The sequence below is a fragment of the Lipophrys pholis genome, assembly GCF_963383615.2.
Source record: "Lipophrys pholis genome assembly, chromosome: 2".
Taxonomy (NCBI): Eukaryota; Metazoa; Chordata; class Actinopteri; order Blenniiformes; family Blenniidae; genus Lipophrys; species Lipophrys pholis.
The window spans coordinates 15,291,907-15,308,352 of record NC_137636.1 but is presented as its reverse complement, the minus strand read 5'-3'; the positions used below and the strand labels follow the sequence as shown (position 1 = coordinate 15,308,352).

General features: G+C 39.6%; 1 protein-coding gene across 2 annotated transcripts; it reads left to right on the top strand.

Annotated features, from left to right (window-relative positions):
• Positions 1–485: 485 nt before the first annotated feature.
• On the top strand, positions 486–14,548 carry aqp9b (aquaporin 9b). Of its 2 annotated transcripts, XM_080458543.1 has the most exons (6): positions 486–810; positions 1,591–1,717; positions 4,793–4,930; positions 5,221–5,339; positions 6,434–6,651; positions 12,750–14,548. In XM_080458543.1, the coding sequence occupies exons 1-6, from the start codon at positions 709–711 to the stop codon at positions 12,910–12,912; spliced, it is 867 nt and encodes a 288-aa protein (XP_080314669.1). In that variant the 5' UTR covers positions 486–708; the 3' UTR covers positions 12,913–14,548. The 2 variants fall into 2 exon arrangements, with proteins under 2 accessions (XP_080314669.1, XP_080314670.1); XM_080458544.1 differs by lacking the exon at positions 4,793–4,930 and having other exon boundaries at positions 560–810; positions 12,750–14,472.
• Positions 14,549–16,446: the final 1,898 nt, after the last annotated feature.

Sequence of the window (16,446 nt, the reverse complement as noted above, 5' to 3'; positions counted from 1 at the left end):
CTCTCATGGGAGCAAGTTAACACACACCTCAGCAAATAAATATAATACTGAGGAGTTTTTTTAGGTGCCAAAAAAAAAAAGGAAAAGTTTTTCTAGAGCCTTGTTTGCAGATTTAACTGTGTTAAATTGACTTACAGTTCATCTATAATTGCCCTGCTAGACTTCTATTGAGGGCAGATTTTGTATTCTGCTTTCAATTCACATTTTCGACGAGACGTGCACAGTAAATAAATGAATGAATAATAAATAAATAAATACCTTATCTGTCTATTCTAAAAGGAACATTGTCAAGTAGCGCCATCTTCACATTTTGCTCAGTAACTGAATGAAACGATTAAATTACATGATATTATATTAAATTAAAAGAGTGGAGAGGTTTATTTCGCTCAAGCATCTCGGCGAGGTGTCACTGTCAGCCACAAACATTCTAAAGATAATTGTAAATGTATAATGTCTATGCTGTCAGCAGCCACAGATATAACAGAGGTGGACCCCTTGTGGTTGCAGGGGGGATCGGAAGCCGCACAAAGCTTCGCGCGCTGTCAGTCAGCCCGCACGCGGCCGCACGCGGCTGCTCGGTCCGAGCGCACCGAGTGGGAGGCGACAACCTGCTCCCGTCTAACGCACGCAGCCTCCACTCATAGCTGTTTGCTGTTTGTTGTGGCAGAAGGAAGACATCAAGGAGCTCCATCGTGACAAATAAAGAGAATGGAAAGTGAGAAGAGGAGGAAGATGAAGGAGAAATTTGGCCTGAGGCGGGACATCTTTAAGGAGTTCCTGGCGGAATCTCTGGGGATATTTGTCCTGATAGTGAGTACCTCCCTCTGCACCTGTCATCCAGCTTAAACAGCCTCTTCAAAGCTGTGGAGCAGCATGATAATAAGGTGTCCACGCGGGTCTCTGGGGACGCTGATTGCTGTCTCTCTTATGTCTCTATTAGCAGATAACATATGATGACAATAACAGACGTTCTCTTTGATGTGCTCAGCTGAAATCTGTTCCTGACAGGCTGTTTGTAGAAATCATAACAAGATGTGACAGATTGTTTCTCGTTTTCAAAACTCGTCCGAAAGCCAGGGCCAAATGTTCCACATATGCTGAATGATTATACATAAAACAAATTATTGCCTCTCAAGTGTAAGCTCCTCTAGAAATATAAACACACGTGGAATTAGAATAAGATGGTTCAAACAAATTATCCATTCACTTTGCAAGAGGGTTGTTTCTTTCACACCCTTCATGACTGAGTTGCCTGCGTTTGCATGATTAGATTGGAGTGTCCTCGTCTCCACCTGTCAGCCCTGAGCTCCACCTGTCACCTCCAAGCCTGTATCAGAGCAGAGATGCAGCCCTCTTTATTTTTGGATGACTCCTTCCAACTCACCCATCACCTCCTCCATGTAAATTTATTGTCCCTTTTACCTAATAAGTGAGGGATTCATCACTGTTTCAAGCTCCAACTTGGGAAAATTGTCTGTGGCAGTCTGAGGCTGACAGTGGACAAGAAGGCTAGTGTTAATCATGGATATAATTGGAATAATTAAAAACAATGAGCCATTCTTTGTGTTGTTGTTCTTGTTTGTGTCCCAGCTCTTCGGATGTGGTTCAGTGGCCCAGACAGTGCTGAGTAAAGGGGCTGTCGGCGAGCCGCTCACCATCCACATTGGTTTCACTCTGGGAGTCATGATGGCTGTTTACATGGCAGGGGGAGTGTCAGGTAAAGGCTCCCACTTTCATCTTAATGCAACGTCACACATTTTATTGAACGTATCTTATAATGTCAGTAACAAGACAAAAAAAAAAAAAAAAACCTCAGGGATGTATTTGGTATTTTCACTTTAAAAGCAAACCTAAACAATTATATTTGTATTAAAACTGCTGTTTGTTTTTTGTTTTTTACATTTAATCCACAGTGTTTCACTTCTGCTTGTAAGTCTGTTGCTATTATTTCCACTGAGTTTTGAAACTTTTCTCATTGACTGCACGGTGGGGCAGTGGTTGGTGCTCTCACCTCACTGCAACAAACGTCTGGGGTTCAAATACCAGCTGAGCTGTGTGGAGTTTACATGCTCTTCCTGTGGGTTTCCTCAGAGTGCTCCCGTTTCCTCCCACAGTCCAAAAACATGCATGTGAGGTTCATTGGAGACCCTAAATTCTAAATAGGCGTGTGTGTTGTTGTCAGCGATGGCTTGGCGACGGGTCCAGTGTGTACCCTGCTTACCTGAGGTCGGCTCCGGCGCCCTGCGACCCTGAGCAGGATAAAGCCGTATCGAGGATGGATGAATCGTCCTTGCTCTGTTACTCTTTGTGAAAAAGAAACATACAAGTTACTTGATATTTCAGTCTGCAGAAATATACAAATACACCCTGATAACACTTTTGTTTTTTTAAGTGTTTGTAGTAGAGTGTGATAGCTGTGGAATTCTCTCTCTTTTTGTACTTCAATCATTCGTCCCCAAGTTACTACTGTTGTATCATTTAAAAGTTTAATTTTGGAATTGCAAGGTCACTTTCTGTAGAGCAAAACTAAAGTAGGTACGCTCTGATTATCATTCCAAAGTAAATAATTATTTATGCTAATGGGAATGCATGTTTTTTTTTTTAATGGGATAGGGAGTGAAGGAAAAAAAGGAAGTACCGTCATTTAACTACCCTCACCTAATGGGCTCATTTTGTGTGTAATAGCAGTCTAGGTGAGCTTTAGGCTTTGAGATATAATGTCATGACGTGCAAATGGGACTTTATCTGGTGCATTCCTGGAGGATTACAGCAAGAAGAGCCCTCTGTGCTTTGCCAGCAATGATATGGATAGGAAGGAGCCATCGTTAAATGTCACATGGGCTTTTTTAGCCAAAATGGTAAAGGTCCATTAATCAGTCATTAAAGTATTCTGTATGTCAAAGCTTGTATTGTGCAAATTCTACAAGTGATAGTGCATCTATTTCACCTGGGACGGATAAACAGCTTCCTTAGGTTTTGCTGAGAGGTTTAAGTTTGCAACAAGGGGAAGAAGCTAGTGGGACTCCTGTCACTCACTCATTCATCGGATTTGTGTAAAATCCTGACTGGGTTTTGCTTTTTGTTGTTTTTGTTTGTGATTATTTCTTGATTATAAGCTGCAGCAAACAATTGAAAAAGCTTGAGGGTGGCGGTCCTCAGCAAGAGAGGCACATAAATCCACTTTAAGGCCTACAGATTAAAAAATCGTAGAAGAGCTGTGGCTCAGTTGGTAGAATTGGTTGTCTTCCAGTCCCGAGGATGGTAGTACAAACGTTGCCTTGGGCATTTGTTGAAGTGTCTCTGAGACACTGAATTCCTCTTAATAGATATTCCGCTCATTGCATGGCAGCCATCACCATTGATGTGTGAGTGGTTGCAATGAATTGGTTATTTTGAGTTTTCTTTCACTTTGAACCTTTTGATGCTGTTTTGGACAGAATCAGGGTATTTGTTCTCTGTGGTTTCAGTCTTTCTAAACACAGCTACAAGATATTCAGCTATATACAAGCATGACAGTGGATTAAGTCTTCTTATCAACATTAACAAAAGCATTGCTCTTTCGTAAAAACAATCAATTCCTTGAACACATTTAGAATTGTATTACTAAAGAGTCATTATTTTTTTATCAATTGTATGTAGAACATATTTGATTTTGTTTTGTCTTAGTTTTACGTGATAAATGTCAGATCAATATTCCTTCCTTGGTAAGAATGTTGTTGAATGTTGTGATCACTCTGGTTGATGGCTCAGTTGTATGTGAGCTACATGTTAAAAAAGAAAAGTTGTGAAGCTTCAGTAACAGAAAAGCCCGAGGACAGGGACGTTATTATATGGAGAGCTTTTTTGCTGCATGACTGGGCCATTCAGCCCTGGGGTCTCCAGCTCAGTGGGAAGCTTCTGTCCAACGACATCTCTGAAGATGATCATAGGTATTGGACTAATGAGCTTTACTGGGGCATGGGTCTCAGGAGAGGAGGGGGGTCAGGTGTGACAAGCCTGGCTTTCTTGGCTTCCCTGGCAGGGCGGCCCCATAGGAGAAGAAAACACAATTGTTTTCACTTTGTAGTCCCAGATCTTAGATGACAGTGTACCATAAGTGTGACACATCATGGTCACTCTAATGACCTGCAGTCTACGTGTGCCTTAAGCAGATTCAGGCAGATTATGTCAGATGCAATTCAGACAGGCAGGTCTGGCTGGTTGTCGTGGTCAGTGTTTGTGAACAGGATGGGGAGATTAACAATAGGCGCATGGCTGATACCCCCAGTGGTGTTACCACATCGAGGTCATAGCCAAGATCCCAGAGTGTTAAATAAATGACCCAACACTGCCATCACAGCCCAGTAACAATTGGCTGGAATGTGTTCAAACACATCTCTTTGGGACAATGCAGAAGGTAGGAAAATAGATCGATTCTGAAGGCACACAAACCCGCTGCCCTTTGTTTGAAAGTATCCTGGAAAGTTTGAATGAGTAAAGGAATATCAAAGTTCCTCAAAAAAGAGACAAGTGAAGGACTTCCTAGCCTTGTCTGAGACGTGTGATCTTTTTTTAAGCTAAAATAAATATTCTCATCATTAACAACACAGAAAGTATAAACAGGATTGTTTACATTTTATAAGTAAATCTCATAAATTCTCATAGATTTTCCTCATTTTTGGCTTTTTGAAACTGCCTTACGTATATCGAACCAAAAACAATGCAAAATCCCTGTATCCTGTTAAATGGCAGCTGTATGCTATAATGGAATATTTTTTTGAATTAACCCTATTTATCATGTCAATGGATGCAGGAGCTCACGTGAACCCTGCAGTCTCTCTGGCCATGGTGATCCTGGGGAAGCTCCCCCTGAAGAAGTTTCCTGTGTATGTGTTGGCACAGTTCCTGGGTGCTTTTGTTGGATCCTGTGCAGTCTACGGATTGTATTACGGTGGGTGCAACTGTGTAAATGCCATCACTATCATAGCAGTATCTCAGAAAGCAGGGTGGTCTCAAGAAACCTAGATATCCATCCATCTGAAACACCGGGGGGGATGGCTCCAGAGCAAATAGTCGTAATCCTGGTTCACAGGATGGCCTTGTGTAAGCTGCAACAACAATGATTCTATATTTACTCCCTGTATGTCTGAGTTATTGAGGCATACTAGTAACATACAGTAAACAGAAGTGAGGATTGTGTGTGCTAATTGCATTACATTTATTGTGTTTTGTTTCCCACAGATGCTTTGATGGATTATACCAATGGTCAATTTGAAGTTACTGGAGCGAATGCTACAGCCAACATATTTGCATCCTACCCAGCCAAACATCTCTCGGTCGTCAATGGGTTTGTTGATCAGGTGGGACTCACTACTAAATTTCAATGTCGCTATAGCTATGATTTGTGTTTTCAAACATAATTTCTGGGAAAAAAAGGTCAACCAAAAACATAGTAAGGATACATCTTAGACAGATAGAAGTCAAGAAAACCAGGCATGATAGCTAGGCTGAAGGGCTGCACATAATATAGCGTGTCACGTGATCTAAGGCAATAATGCAAGCTCTATATAAAGATTTAGCAGCCAAGTAGTTAAACTGTTATAAAATTTACTCAACAATGCAAATATAATATTATCTTACAAACGATACAACATGTATAATAACATGTTTGCACAACCTTGTTTTAAAAGCATTTATCAGTTATTAGGCTTTGACTGCTTTGCCTCTTTTTGAAATTGAATTATTCATGTCAGTCAGATAGGAAAAGAAAGTCCTGTGGGTAAATATGTGGGAGCTACTAGAGCATGCCGAGATGCCTGTGAGCTCACATTTAGTGCAGTTGTGGTCATGCATGTAGGAATAAATGAACACGTGAGTTGTTTGCGGATGTATGAACAATTCGACTCGGATGATGAGAATAGCTGCCATCTGGCTTGGGTGTGATTTGTTTTAACAGTAGACAAAACCGATGTATATTCACAATTGTAGGAATTTGTGTCATTGATGAAAACTCATTAAATATGACAGAAACTTAATCATTCTTGCAAAACATTGCAGATATAAATGTAGCTGTTAAGCCACCAGAAGCCTTTGGGTATGACACATTCTGATCATGTTTGGGTGCAGCTGAATGTGAACATATGAAAAAAAACAATGTTTTTCTTTTAATCCATATATGTTCAAATTTATAAGCAGATCATGGCTCTTAACCACCGCATGTTGTGTTTTTTTATGTTTTGTGCAGCTTTACTGCATAACCCCATGCAGCCATATTGGGTTGTGGAGTAAAGCTGCCTAATATAAACTGAAAGCAGGGGAAAGGGGAAGCCCTTTAATAAGGTTAGATACAATGCAGGGCAGAGGTCAACACATCAGATGAGGTCACATTCTCTCAAAGTCCACGACCAGAACATCTGATGATAACTGTTCTGTAACTGATGATTTTGTTTTTTAGGTAATTGCCACAGGTGCACTGATCCTGTGCATCCTGGCCATTACTGACAGGAAGAACATTGGTGCTCCAAAAGGTATGGAGCCTTTGTGTATTGGCCTGGTCATCATGGCAATTGGCGTGTCCATGGGACTGAACTGTGGATATCCGATCAACCCAGCGCGAGACCTTGGCCCGCGGCTCTTCACAGCGGTGGCGGGATGGGGCATGGAAGTATTCAGGTAATTTTACCGATCAAGTAAGGAAAAGCTGGCTGTTATTATCTGAAAATCCTCATGTTGGAGAGTCTCTAACTCCCAGGACCATGTTGAGATTATAGCAAGACAAAATAGAGGCGGAAAGAAATTAGAATCTGCCTCACTGAGCTTCATCATCTGCTGCAGCATTTATGCTCACAAAAGCCTGAGACATTGTAGATGTGTGATGTAAGAAACTCTGAGGGTGCTCTTCCTTATCACACACGAAGAGCCACGTTTGTAGCACCATCTCTGCTCTCTTGACAATCTGGATTAATATTTCAAAGACCACGTGTGTATTTCTTGCATTTTGAAAATGGGCTGTGGGATTTAAGTTAACAGGGAGAGATTCCATTCCACAAATGAAATATTCAACACTTTGCCATTGAAATTGAACATTTGTATATGCATCAGTTTGTCTTTGTACTTTTTATTTCCTATATTCAAACACATCTCAGCTGTTCTGGGTACTATCAGTATTTGTTTGTGCCTGAAACAATACCAGATCTTGATCAGATTTCAATGATCATCCATTGTTGTGTAACGTTGTTAAACATTTCACAGTGGCATTTTATCATCAATGAATTTGTCATTCTTGGTGAGAAACAAAAAGGCTCTCTGTTGTGGGTTTCACTACTAGTTGCACCATGGAGCAATATGTTCTCTAGTGTCTCAATGAGATCTGTCTGTGTAGTGTAAATGTGACTGAAGAGCTTCTGAGAGGAAGGTCCCTGGACATTTCAGGGTCTATCGCACCAAGTCAAATGGTTCAAAAACTGAATACAAAAGTCAGTTTATTTGTGACAGAATGAAAATGTCTACCAATTCTCGAAAAGGATATTCACATTCATAAACAGCATTTGCACTTTAGTTTACATTACACTTTGCTTTCTATCAAGACATTCGGTTTACAGTTCAATCTTCATTTTACCAAGTCTCTATGGCCAAATGTCTTTAGGAAAGACACTGAACCCAAAGTTTTCCAGCATTATAATTGCAGGTGTATGCATTAACGTGAGAGTGGTGGGGTGAATGTGTCTATCATGTTGAGGAAGTTGAGATCTTTGAAGGTGTAAAATGTTCTACAAGTGCGGTTTGTATGATCAGTTTAACATTGCTTAAAGTGCTCAATAATCCCAGATATTTTGGAAACTGTTCACACGGTATTTGGAAAGCTGCTTGTATGAAAAAATAATTAGGCTCTCATCAGGATCGCCAGAAATGTCTTAGTATAGGGACTTTTGCTGAATGAGAGATGATAATGTTTATCTGCAGGCAAGACGAGTAAAATCAGCATCCAAGTAGATCTACAGTTAGACCTTTAACCGTGAAGAGTCTTCGTTTGTTGGTTTGTTTTTTGAGGCAGTGGTGTTCTAGAGGTTAGACAAGTTGACTTGGGATCGTAAGTTTGCAGGTGCAAATCCCGCAGCTGACAGTTCACAGCTGTGGGTCCCTGACCAAGACCCTTAACCCCCATGTGGCGGCACCTCCACATCCTAGAAATAGGTCAATGCAGAAAAAAGGAATTTCTCCAAAGGGATTGATTAAGTATGATTCATTTACTTAGTGTAATACTCTGATAGCTTGTGAGCGTCCAAGTCAGTTTGTGGGTTGATTGATAGGAAAAAGCACAAAGCTCATTAAGCTCAGCCTATTTATTGAAGTAGTAGTAGAACAGAAGAGGGAGACATGTTGCTGAAGGATTTTCTTTATGTGAACAACCTGTCTGTAAATACAGTGACCTCACTGTGCTGCTGTTGTAACAGGTGATTTAACCCTGAGGGTTGGTGACAAACCCACCTGACACAAAACGAGAGGCAGTGTATGCTCTGGTTGAACTGCCGGTCACTCGCTGGCATGACGGAACGGGCAAACATTCAATACCACGCTCACGTTAATGGCCAATTCAAAGCTGGCAGGGCCACCGAGTGTCCTACCAGAATGTAGAAAGAGCCTGAGGACAGCTCCCTGTTTTTGGACCTCTAACGTGACATTAGATTTTGAAAATCAGTGTTTGCTGGAACAAAAACCTTTCGTGAACTGAAGCATGTTTGTTTTGGCTTTGCTTTTAATTTGGCAATAGGATAAACAACACTTCCGTCGGACATTCACCGTACTTTCTAACTTTTTTTTGCCATTTATTGAGTTATATTAACTTTTGTGAGACAACAAAACATTGACAACTACTGTAAGCACAAGAGGTGCCAATCTTATGTCTCTAAAATTTTGTATTTTAGATAAAGTCTGTATGTTGGAAAGAGAGAGTGGGACAAAGTGCATCAATATCTCACTTTCTCTTTGGACTTTGTCAAGAGTGCAAACAAATCTGTCTCAGCATATCTAAATAAACTAAAGGTTCACAGCAGCAGACTGTAAACCAGAATCCTACAAGGTCCCTTTGTGAAAGAGTACTTATTGATAAAAACATACTGTTGTGCTGTCTAAACAATGGACGATAACAATTTTTCCAAAGCTAAATTATCAGGCTTTTCACTTGAAACCTTGAACAGGTTCTCCTTGGTACCATCTTGATTTAAACTTTAATTCCTGCTGAGACAAAGTTGATCCTCGGAAAGTTGGAACACTTTCTTCCAATCAGTCTTCGAGGTTAAATTTGTTGAATGGCCTATTGTTGTTCATGTGCTTTTTTCCTCCAAGTCTTTAATCATATTGAAAGGTTATGACAACTGTGTCTCCTAAAACCTTTAAATCTGAGCATTTCGGCAGTTGTTCCCATGTCTTCTTGGCACAGTTCCACAGAGGTGCTTTCTAATGAGCTGATAAACTCCAGCCAAAGAGATACTTGCTCCAAGCTCTCAAATCCTCTTCAGTCACATTTAATTTGTTCCACTCTCTTCTAATGTCTATTACATGAAGTCAACATTGTCCTGGCTTACCAGAATGTCTTCCTAAAACACAATCTCTGTATGAAGTTCCGAGATGGAAGTGGCCACAGAGGGCCATCACCAAGTTGAACAGACATGCAGAGACACTGGAAGAGTCACAGAAAGGCATCACATTGGAAATCCTTTGTCCTCCTCCCACATTGATGATAACTTCATTGCGAGCAGAGCCCTACCGAACCGGATGACGAATGACACTCAACTCCAGGCACATTTAAGGGAGGCGAAAGGTGCCAAGTGTCACATCAGACCAATGAAAATCATTTACATCAGTGCAGTCTGTGTGCTAGACAACCTGCAAGGGTACCTGACCACACCACCAGAGAAAGGCGTCATCCTCTTGCATGGGCCAGGGAGCATTTATGCTGGACGAGGGACCAGTGAGCCTCAGTGCTGTTCTCTGATGAACGTCCATTCATGTCGAGCCACCATTGTCACCAGATGAGGTTTGGTGGTGGAGGTGTTGCATTGTAGGCAGGTGTGTCTGGTCAATACAGAACTACCCTACACTTTGTGAACGGTACAGTGACAAGCCCAGACTACCTGAAGAACTCCATTAATCCAGTCACAGTGCCCCTGCATGAACAATACAGGCCTCATTTCACCTTCATTGACGACAATTCTTATCAAAGTAGCATCGTTAGGGAGTGGCTGCTGGAGACTGGAGCACCTCAGACCTGAACCCCATAGAAAAAATATGGGATCAGCTAAGTCACCATCTTGAGGCTTGTAACTCTGTGCCCACAACTTCACTGACCTGAGCCTCGCCCTTCAGGAAGAGTGGGATGCCATGCCTCAATTGGTCAAATTGTGAAATGCACTACTTTTCGTGAGTAGCGATAGTTATAGTGATGGTAGTAATGGCTTCTTCTGAAATCAAATATATGGGACTGACTTAAAAGGTTGCTCAGTACAACAAATTCCTGAATGTGCTTTGAACAGAAGAAAGAGCAAAGACCCCGGTGTACTGTTTTAATACTCTGCTTCTCCACACAACAACTGGAACCAACAGATGGATTGTGTAACTTTCCAGTTTAAAAGGCTGCTTTAATGCACATATAAGCTCATGGTATCTATATCGTCAAGTGGATCTGACATAATCTTTATCTTATAAATGTAGCTGCTATAAATGCATGTAAAAAATAAAAGAAAAAAGCACTCATGTCAGAATTTCTATAAATCAAAGTTCTTTTCAGTGCATGCACACAGTGTCAAAGTGACCCACTGGGTGTCCGTCTCCTGACCTGATCATCTTAGCCGTGGTACTAGATTAAAGTCTCTAATCTGGCCATCTCCCCCCTCTCGTCTGCTTCCTGAAGGCCAACCGGAGAGAAAGAGGATCCATTCGGAGGCTTGTTTACTCTCAGGCTTGTGCATCAGTGCTGTTAATTGAAGCCCTTTCACCTGCATTAAAGGCTCCCTACAGCCACATTAACAGGCAAGACTCTAATCCCCCTCTGGCTGCGCTCAGACGTACTCTCCGACTTTGCCAGAGTGGGAATGAGGACACATGCCATAGGTGTTTAAGACTTTACTGTAATCTGGGTCAACCGGTTATGACTCGTCTCAGGTAGGATGACACCAACATAAACGTACTGATCAGTGAACAAGTGGACATTCATGTGAAAGAGGAATTTCATACTGGATTTGTATAAAACAGGATTATTGAAAGAGTGGCTAAAAGTGATGCTGAGAACAAATGACAAGATTTTTAATGGTTAAACAAATCCTAGTGTTCCCATAATGAAGCTCAGCAGTGTCTTTCCTTATACTGCTTTTGTTTCACATCAGATCACATCAGGTTTTGATTTCAACTTCTGTTTAGTAATCAAGTCTCAAAAAAACTATATCTGACTTTGTGCTCATGTCAAGCCAAGTTTGCACTTATGCCAGCCAATGTCTCTCCAGAAAGGTTATGGAAAGTGGTTTGACATCAAGTCAAATAAAGTTGGCATGTGTAAGAGAATTTAATGTATTCATCCTAAAGTGGCCTCTTAGCTTAGCTTCTCAAGCCCCTATCTCACTGGACTGGGACTCATGACAAACACAAAAATATGAAAATATGTGGGAAGTTATGTGAAACAGCAATATTTTCAGGAGTCAGGAGTTTGCTTGCACATCACATGTTTTTTTGTTCAGTTTGTCACTGGGACGCACCAACGCCGAAAAACAGTCCCAAGATACCTATGGAGATACCCCAGAAGTCGTTTCGTCAAAGAAATTCAGAAGCTGCTGGATAAAGACCAGAGCCTTTTATATATTGAGTCTTGCAAATGTTACGAACATTTACAAATTTGAAACCAGTTTGCGAGTCACACAAGAAAACCACTAACAAATGTTTCCAGATATTTTGGAAACTCTTTGAATTCTTTGGTTTTGAATCTGTTGCAACCCAGTGAGACAGGAGTGTTGTAGATTCTCCTATTCTACAAATACTGGTGAGAAATAAAAAGCTTCTGATGAGGATTGAAGTTTTCGGCATTCTGCAGAAAGGGAAAACACTGAAGTTCTCTTGTAGAGTTACAATCAAATCACCGATCGTAGGATAGTGTAAACCTTTGAATACGAGCAACATTAATGGAGGACGTATTATGTTATCAGGTTGTTTCTGTGCAAAGAATCTTTAAATATGTGTATATGTGACCATGATGACCATCTGTGTCAGATATACAGTGCATGCGTGAGCGTCACAGATTAGAGAGAATATATAGCAACCGTAACTCTTAGATAAAAAGATTACTTGCTAATAAGAACTAAGTCATACAAATAAATCAAGCACATAACTTATACAATTACAATTGAGTATAGACACTCTTTTTTGTTTATTTAGAAGAGTTTCTCCTTCTAGCTTTCTCCTCTGGCTAATCTAAGGAACCGTGTTTTTGAAGAAGGGGAGCTTTTATGAGACAGAACTGACATGGCTTGTTTCAGTCTATTCGAATGGTAGATTCTGTATTAAGTCTTAGCAAGAGATGAAGAAAGAGTTCTTGATAACAGAGAATGGATAAGTTTGTTTTTGGTGGGCTAATATAAACAAAATAAGCAAATGAAAATGTGACAGTAACACTTCATAATATTTTTAAGGTTTAATCAGTAAAAACAAACCAACAACAACACTAACCATTGTGGTTTAAAATGCTATTTGTCATGATCATTGACATGTATGTCTCCCACCTGCAGGGCTGGAGGCTGCTGGTGGTGGATCCCTGTCGCAGGGCCCATGGTGGGCGGAGCGGTTGGAGCAGGCATTTACTTTCTGTTCGTTGAGCTGCACCACCCGGAGCCAAAAACACAGGAGGAAAACAACGTCCAGGACAAATATGAAATCATAACTATGAGTTAAGATTTCTCACACTTCCACAATAAAATGTTATGAAGCATTTATCTGACTGGCTAGCAAAGAGGCATTCATGGTACACGCTGAGAATTTGGCAACGCCTTTAAAAAGTCAGTTTCAAATTGTTCAGATTTTCAGGTTAAAAGTTTAACTGGCCAGGGCTTCTTTCATACACTGAACTTTATTAAAGTTCATCTTCTCTTCACACAATCATTTCTTCTCATCACAACCTTCTTATTTATTTGCTCTATAGCTACAGTTACTTCGTAATCACTGATTTCCTGACTGGGGTCATTTCATCTTGTTAGAATTGTTTGCCAAGTTTTCTCTATGACATTTTTATTTTTATTAATTTGTACTCACAGACAGACATTGATTAGCTTCAAATGATTTACTGTGAAAGTTTATTTGTTTGTACCACGTTTCGGTGAAGTAATGATTTGTTTAGTGGCGTGACTTCCTCATTGTGTGTCATTTTGTTCTTTGCATGAATTAATGATTGATTGTATTATCTTGCTTAGTGTTTTACTTGATAGAAAAAAAGAATCAGCCTTAAACTCATACTGGCACTGCTTACTTTTTCACTCATGTCCATATATATTTCTAACACATGCGGTTGTGTTTAACATGATATTTTACACAATTTCACAGAACAGCAGGTATGAAAAAGCCATAAGTTTGCCTAATACATTTAACGTTCAGCTTTATTTGCGGATAAACTTTTTTTTGTTTTTGAGGACATACAGTATGTTTGCAGATATCACTGAGTTCAGTCTGGTGTTTGTGACTCAGGCACATTTTCTGTCAGTGGCTATTTGCAAACACTGACTGCAGCTGTTTACATTAAGATACACTCCAGGACTGAGATGAATTCTAATAAATCAGAGTTAATGATACTGTCACACAAATGTGAAATACTTATGCAAAAGACAATCCCACTGAAAATAGGCTGCGTATGCAGTCAGACTTTTCACAGTTTGGATTAGAGCTTTAGACACAACTATCCCAACACTGGGAGTCTGTGATCATGTGAATGTGGACATTTTGTCACGTTTGAGGGCATTAACTGTGAGATCACACATGACGGCACTGAAAGTCATCTTAGCACAGCACTTGTGTATCACACAGCCAGTTAGGCAATCGTTTAAAGTTGTGAAACAATAAAATACAGGAGCAGTCTGTTACATTTGAATCAGCTGATTTTCTGTGAATTATTCTTAATCTGACATTTCCCTCCTCCTGTCATACACGTCAGTGTCAAAAGCAAAAAAAAAAAAAAAAAAAAAGAGTGTTTATTTACTAATTGTTTGTAATTTACTTTCTCTATAGTTGAGGGGGGAACAAATATCAAGATATACGTATCGGACTCAGCTGTTTTTCTAAGCTATTAATAATATATCCTAATATTGAATGAAGTGTGTTTACATGTTTTACAGCAGGTGTAAAAAATATTACTGTAATGATTTGGAGTGTTTGAAAGGCCCAATGTTTTGTGACTAAAATGTATGAGCAACATATTGATATTTTCACTTCAGTTTATGTGACCAAAATGTTTGCTTGTAAATTAAAAAAAAAGAAGAAGCATGTTTTACCTTTCAAATGTGTTTTTTTTTTCACCTTGACACCAATATGTGGGACTTGGAAAATAATAAATACAAAAACAAAACAAAGTTGAAAAGTGTAAAAACTGATCACTCTGGTTTTAGATATTTCATGCTGATGGAAAAAGAATCCAACTATCTTTTCATCCATTTTATGTAATTAATAATTTGTTGGAAAGGTCCCATTTATATATAAGGATCATCAAAGATGTGCCACAACTGTATAAATCTACTTCAAATATATATATATACTCATACAAGCGTGCAGCCAAATATCAGGCTGCTGTGAACCAAGTGCAGGAATCACCAACATCACTGGTCATTGCTACTGCCCAGCCACTGAAACTTATTCATAATCGTCAGAATCTGCGTGTACAGCACGGATACATGAAAATTTAAAAGAAGAAAAGTGAGTTCATCTTATGTAACTTCATGGAGAATGGATGACGATTGTTTTGTGGTTCAGTGGTTTCTGAGTGTGTCCTCAGAGAGCTCTCTTTATCCGACTTGACATAATAATTGACGGCATGAGCTACGGTTCAAGGACTTTATATCAAAGTATTACATACTGTGTCTTCTACGCTTCTGTTTTTGCTCAATAATAATTGTTTCATTTTCTACCTCTGAGGGAGCTTGGATTTCTCCTCACGGTTTTCCTAAATGTCAGTAGCGTGTATATTGGTATTGATATTGTGTATTGCGTCGTGTTTCTACCATCTGGCTGTACTTTTGTGTTTGTGTACATATATATTACTTCACAAAGACAGTCACTGGCTATTACAACGGTGTTATCAGACATGGAAGAAAACATACAGCACCCACCCCCCCACCCCCCACCCCCCACCACACACACACACACACACACACACACACACACACACACACACACACACACACACACACACACGCACACACACACACACACGTTACTTGGAAGAGTTAAGTCATTGTGTTTGCTTTTCAAAACAGCACCTGCAGATATGACAAGAGATATTACAAAAACTTTCACTCACTTGCTGCTGGACTGAATCAAGAATTTGAAACAAACATTTTTACGGTTTGACATGTTCCTTCTGAATCTGGTTTATGTGGTAGGCAGTAGAGGATACTCACTGAAGCCTGGAAAGAACATCTCTGGGTGTTCATGTGTGAATAAACACTGACCTGATTTGGAGAGTGTCAGAAGTGTGATATATATTCTATAAATACATACAATAGCAAATACACAGTGAACCATCACTGACATCCATTATATATATTTGAACTGTTTCCATGGTTTGCAAACCCCCACGTAAAAGCATTAAGGGTTATGAGAGATACATTTTAACATCTTAACGTGATGACAGATTAAAAAAACAACGTTTTTACCGTAAAACTGTCATAATCTGATGAGTTGCAGATTACAAACATATCAAATAAATAAATAACTATTAAAAAGACATTGTTTGGACGAAAAAAGTGCAAAAACTTCAAATGAAAACGTGAAAATTATACAATTTACTCAAATTGTCATACAAATATTTTAGGATTTTGTTTTGATATCAAAGAGACTAATTTAGGACAATTTTACCAAGTGTGAGGTGGCTGGCTGTCAGTCCAATCATTGAGAAAGATATAATCCAATATTTTGTGGAGTTAGTGTTAACGAAGAGTTGCCAGAGGGTCACTGTGACCACCACCTTTATTTGTGCAAAGTATAAAACTCTTCTAATGCAAATATCATGGAGGATTTAATCCCAACCCTGAACAGAAAAACATCCCAGATCTCACAAACAGAAAAAAAAAGCTATTCATTTGAATAAATAAATAATTCCCTTAAACCGAATACAAGAGCCTCAGACATTGTATTGTATATTTAACAAAAAAATGTGTACTAATGAATGAATCATTTCTTTAGTAATGGCATGTTTTAAGGCTGGGCTACCGTTAGAATTAGATT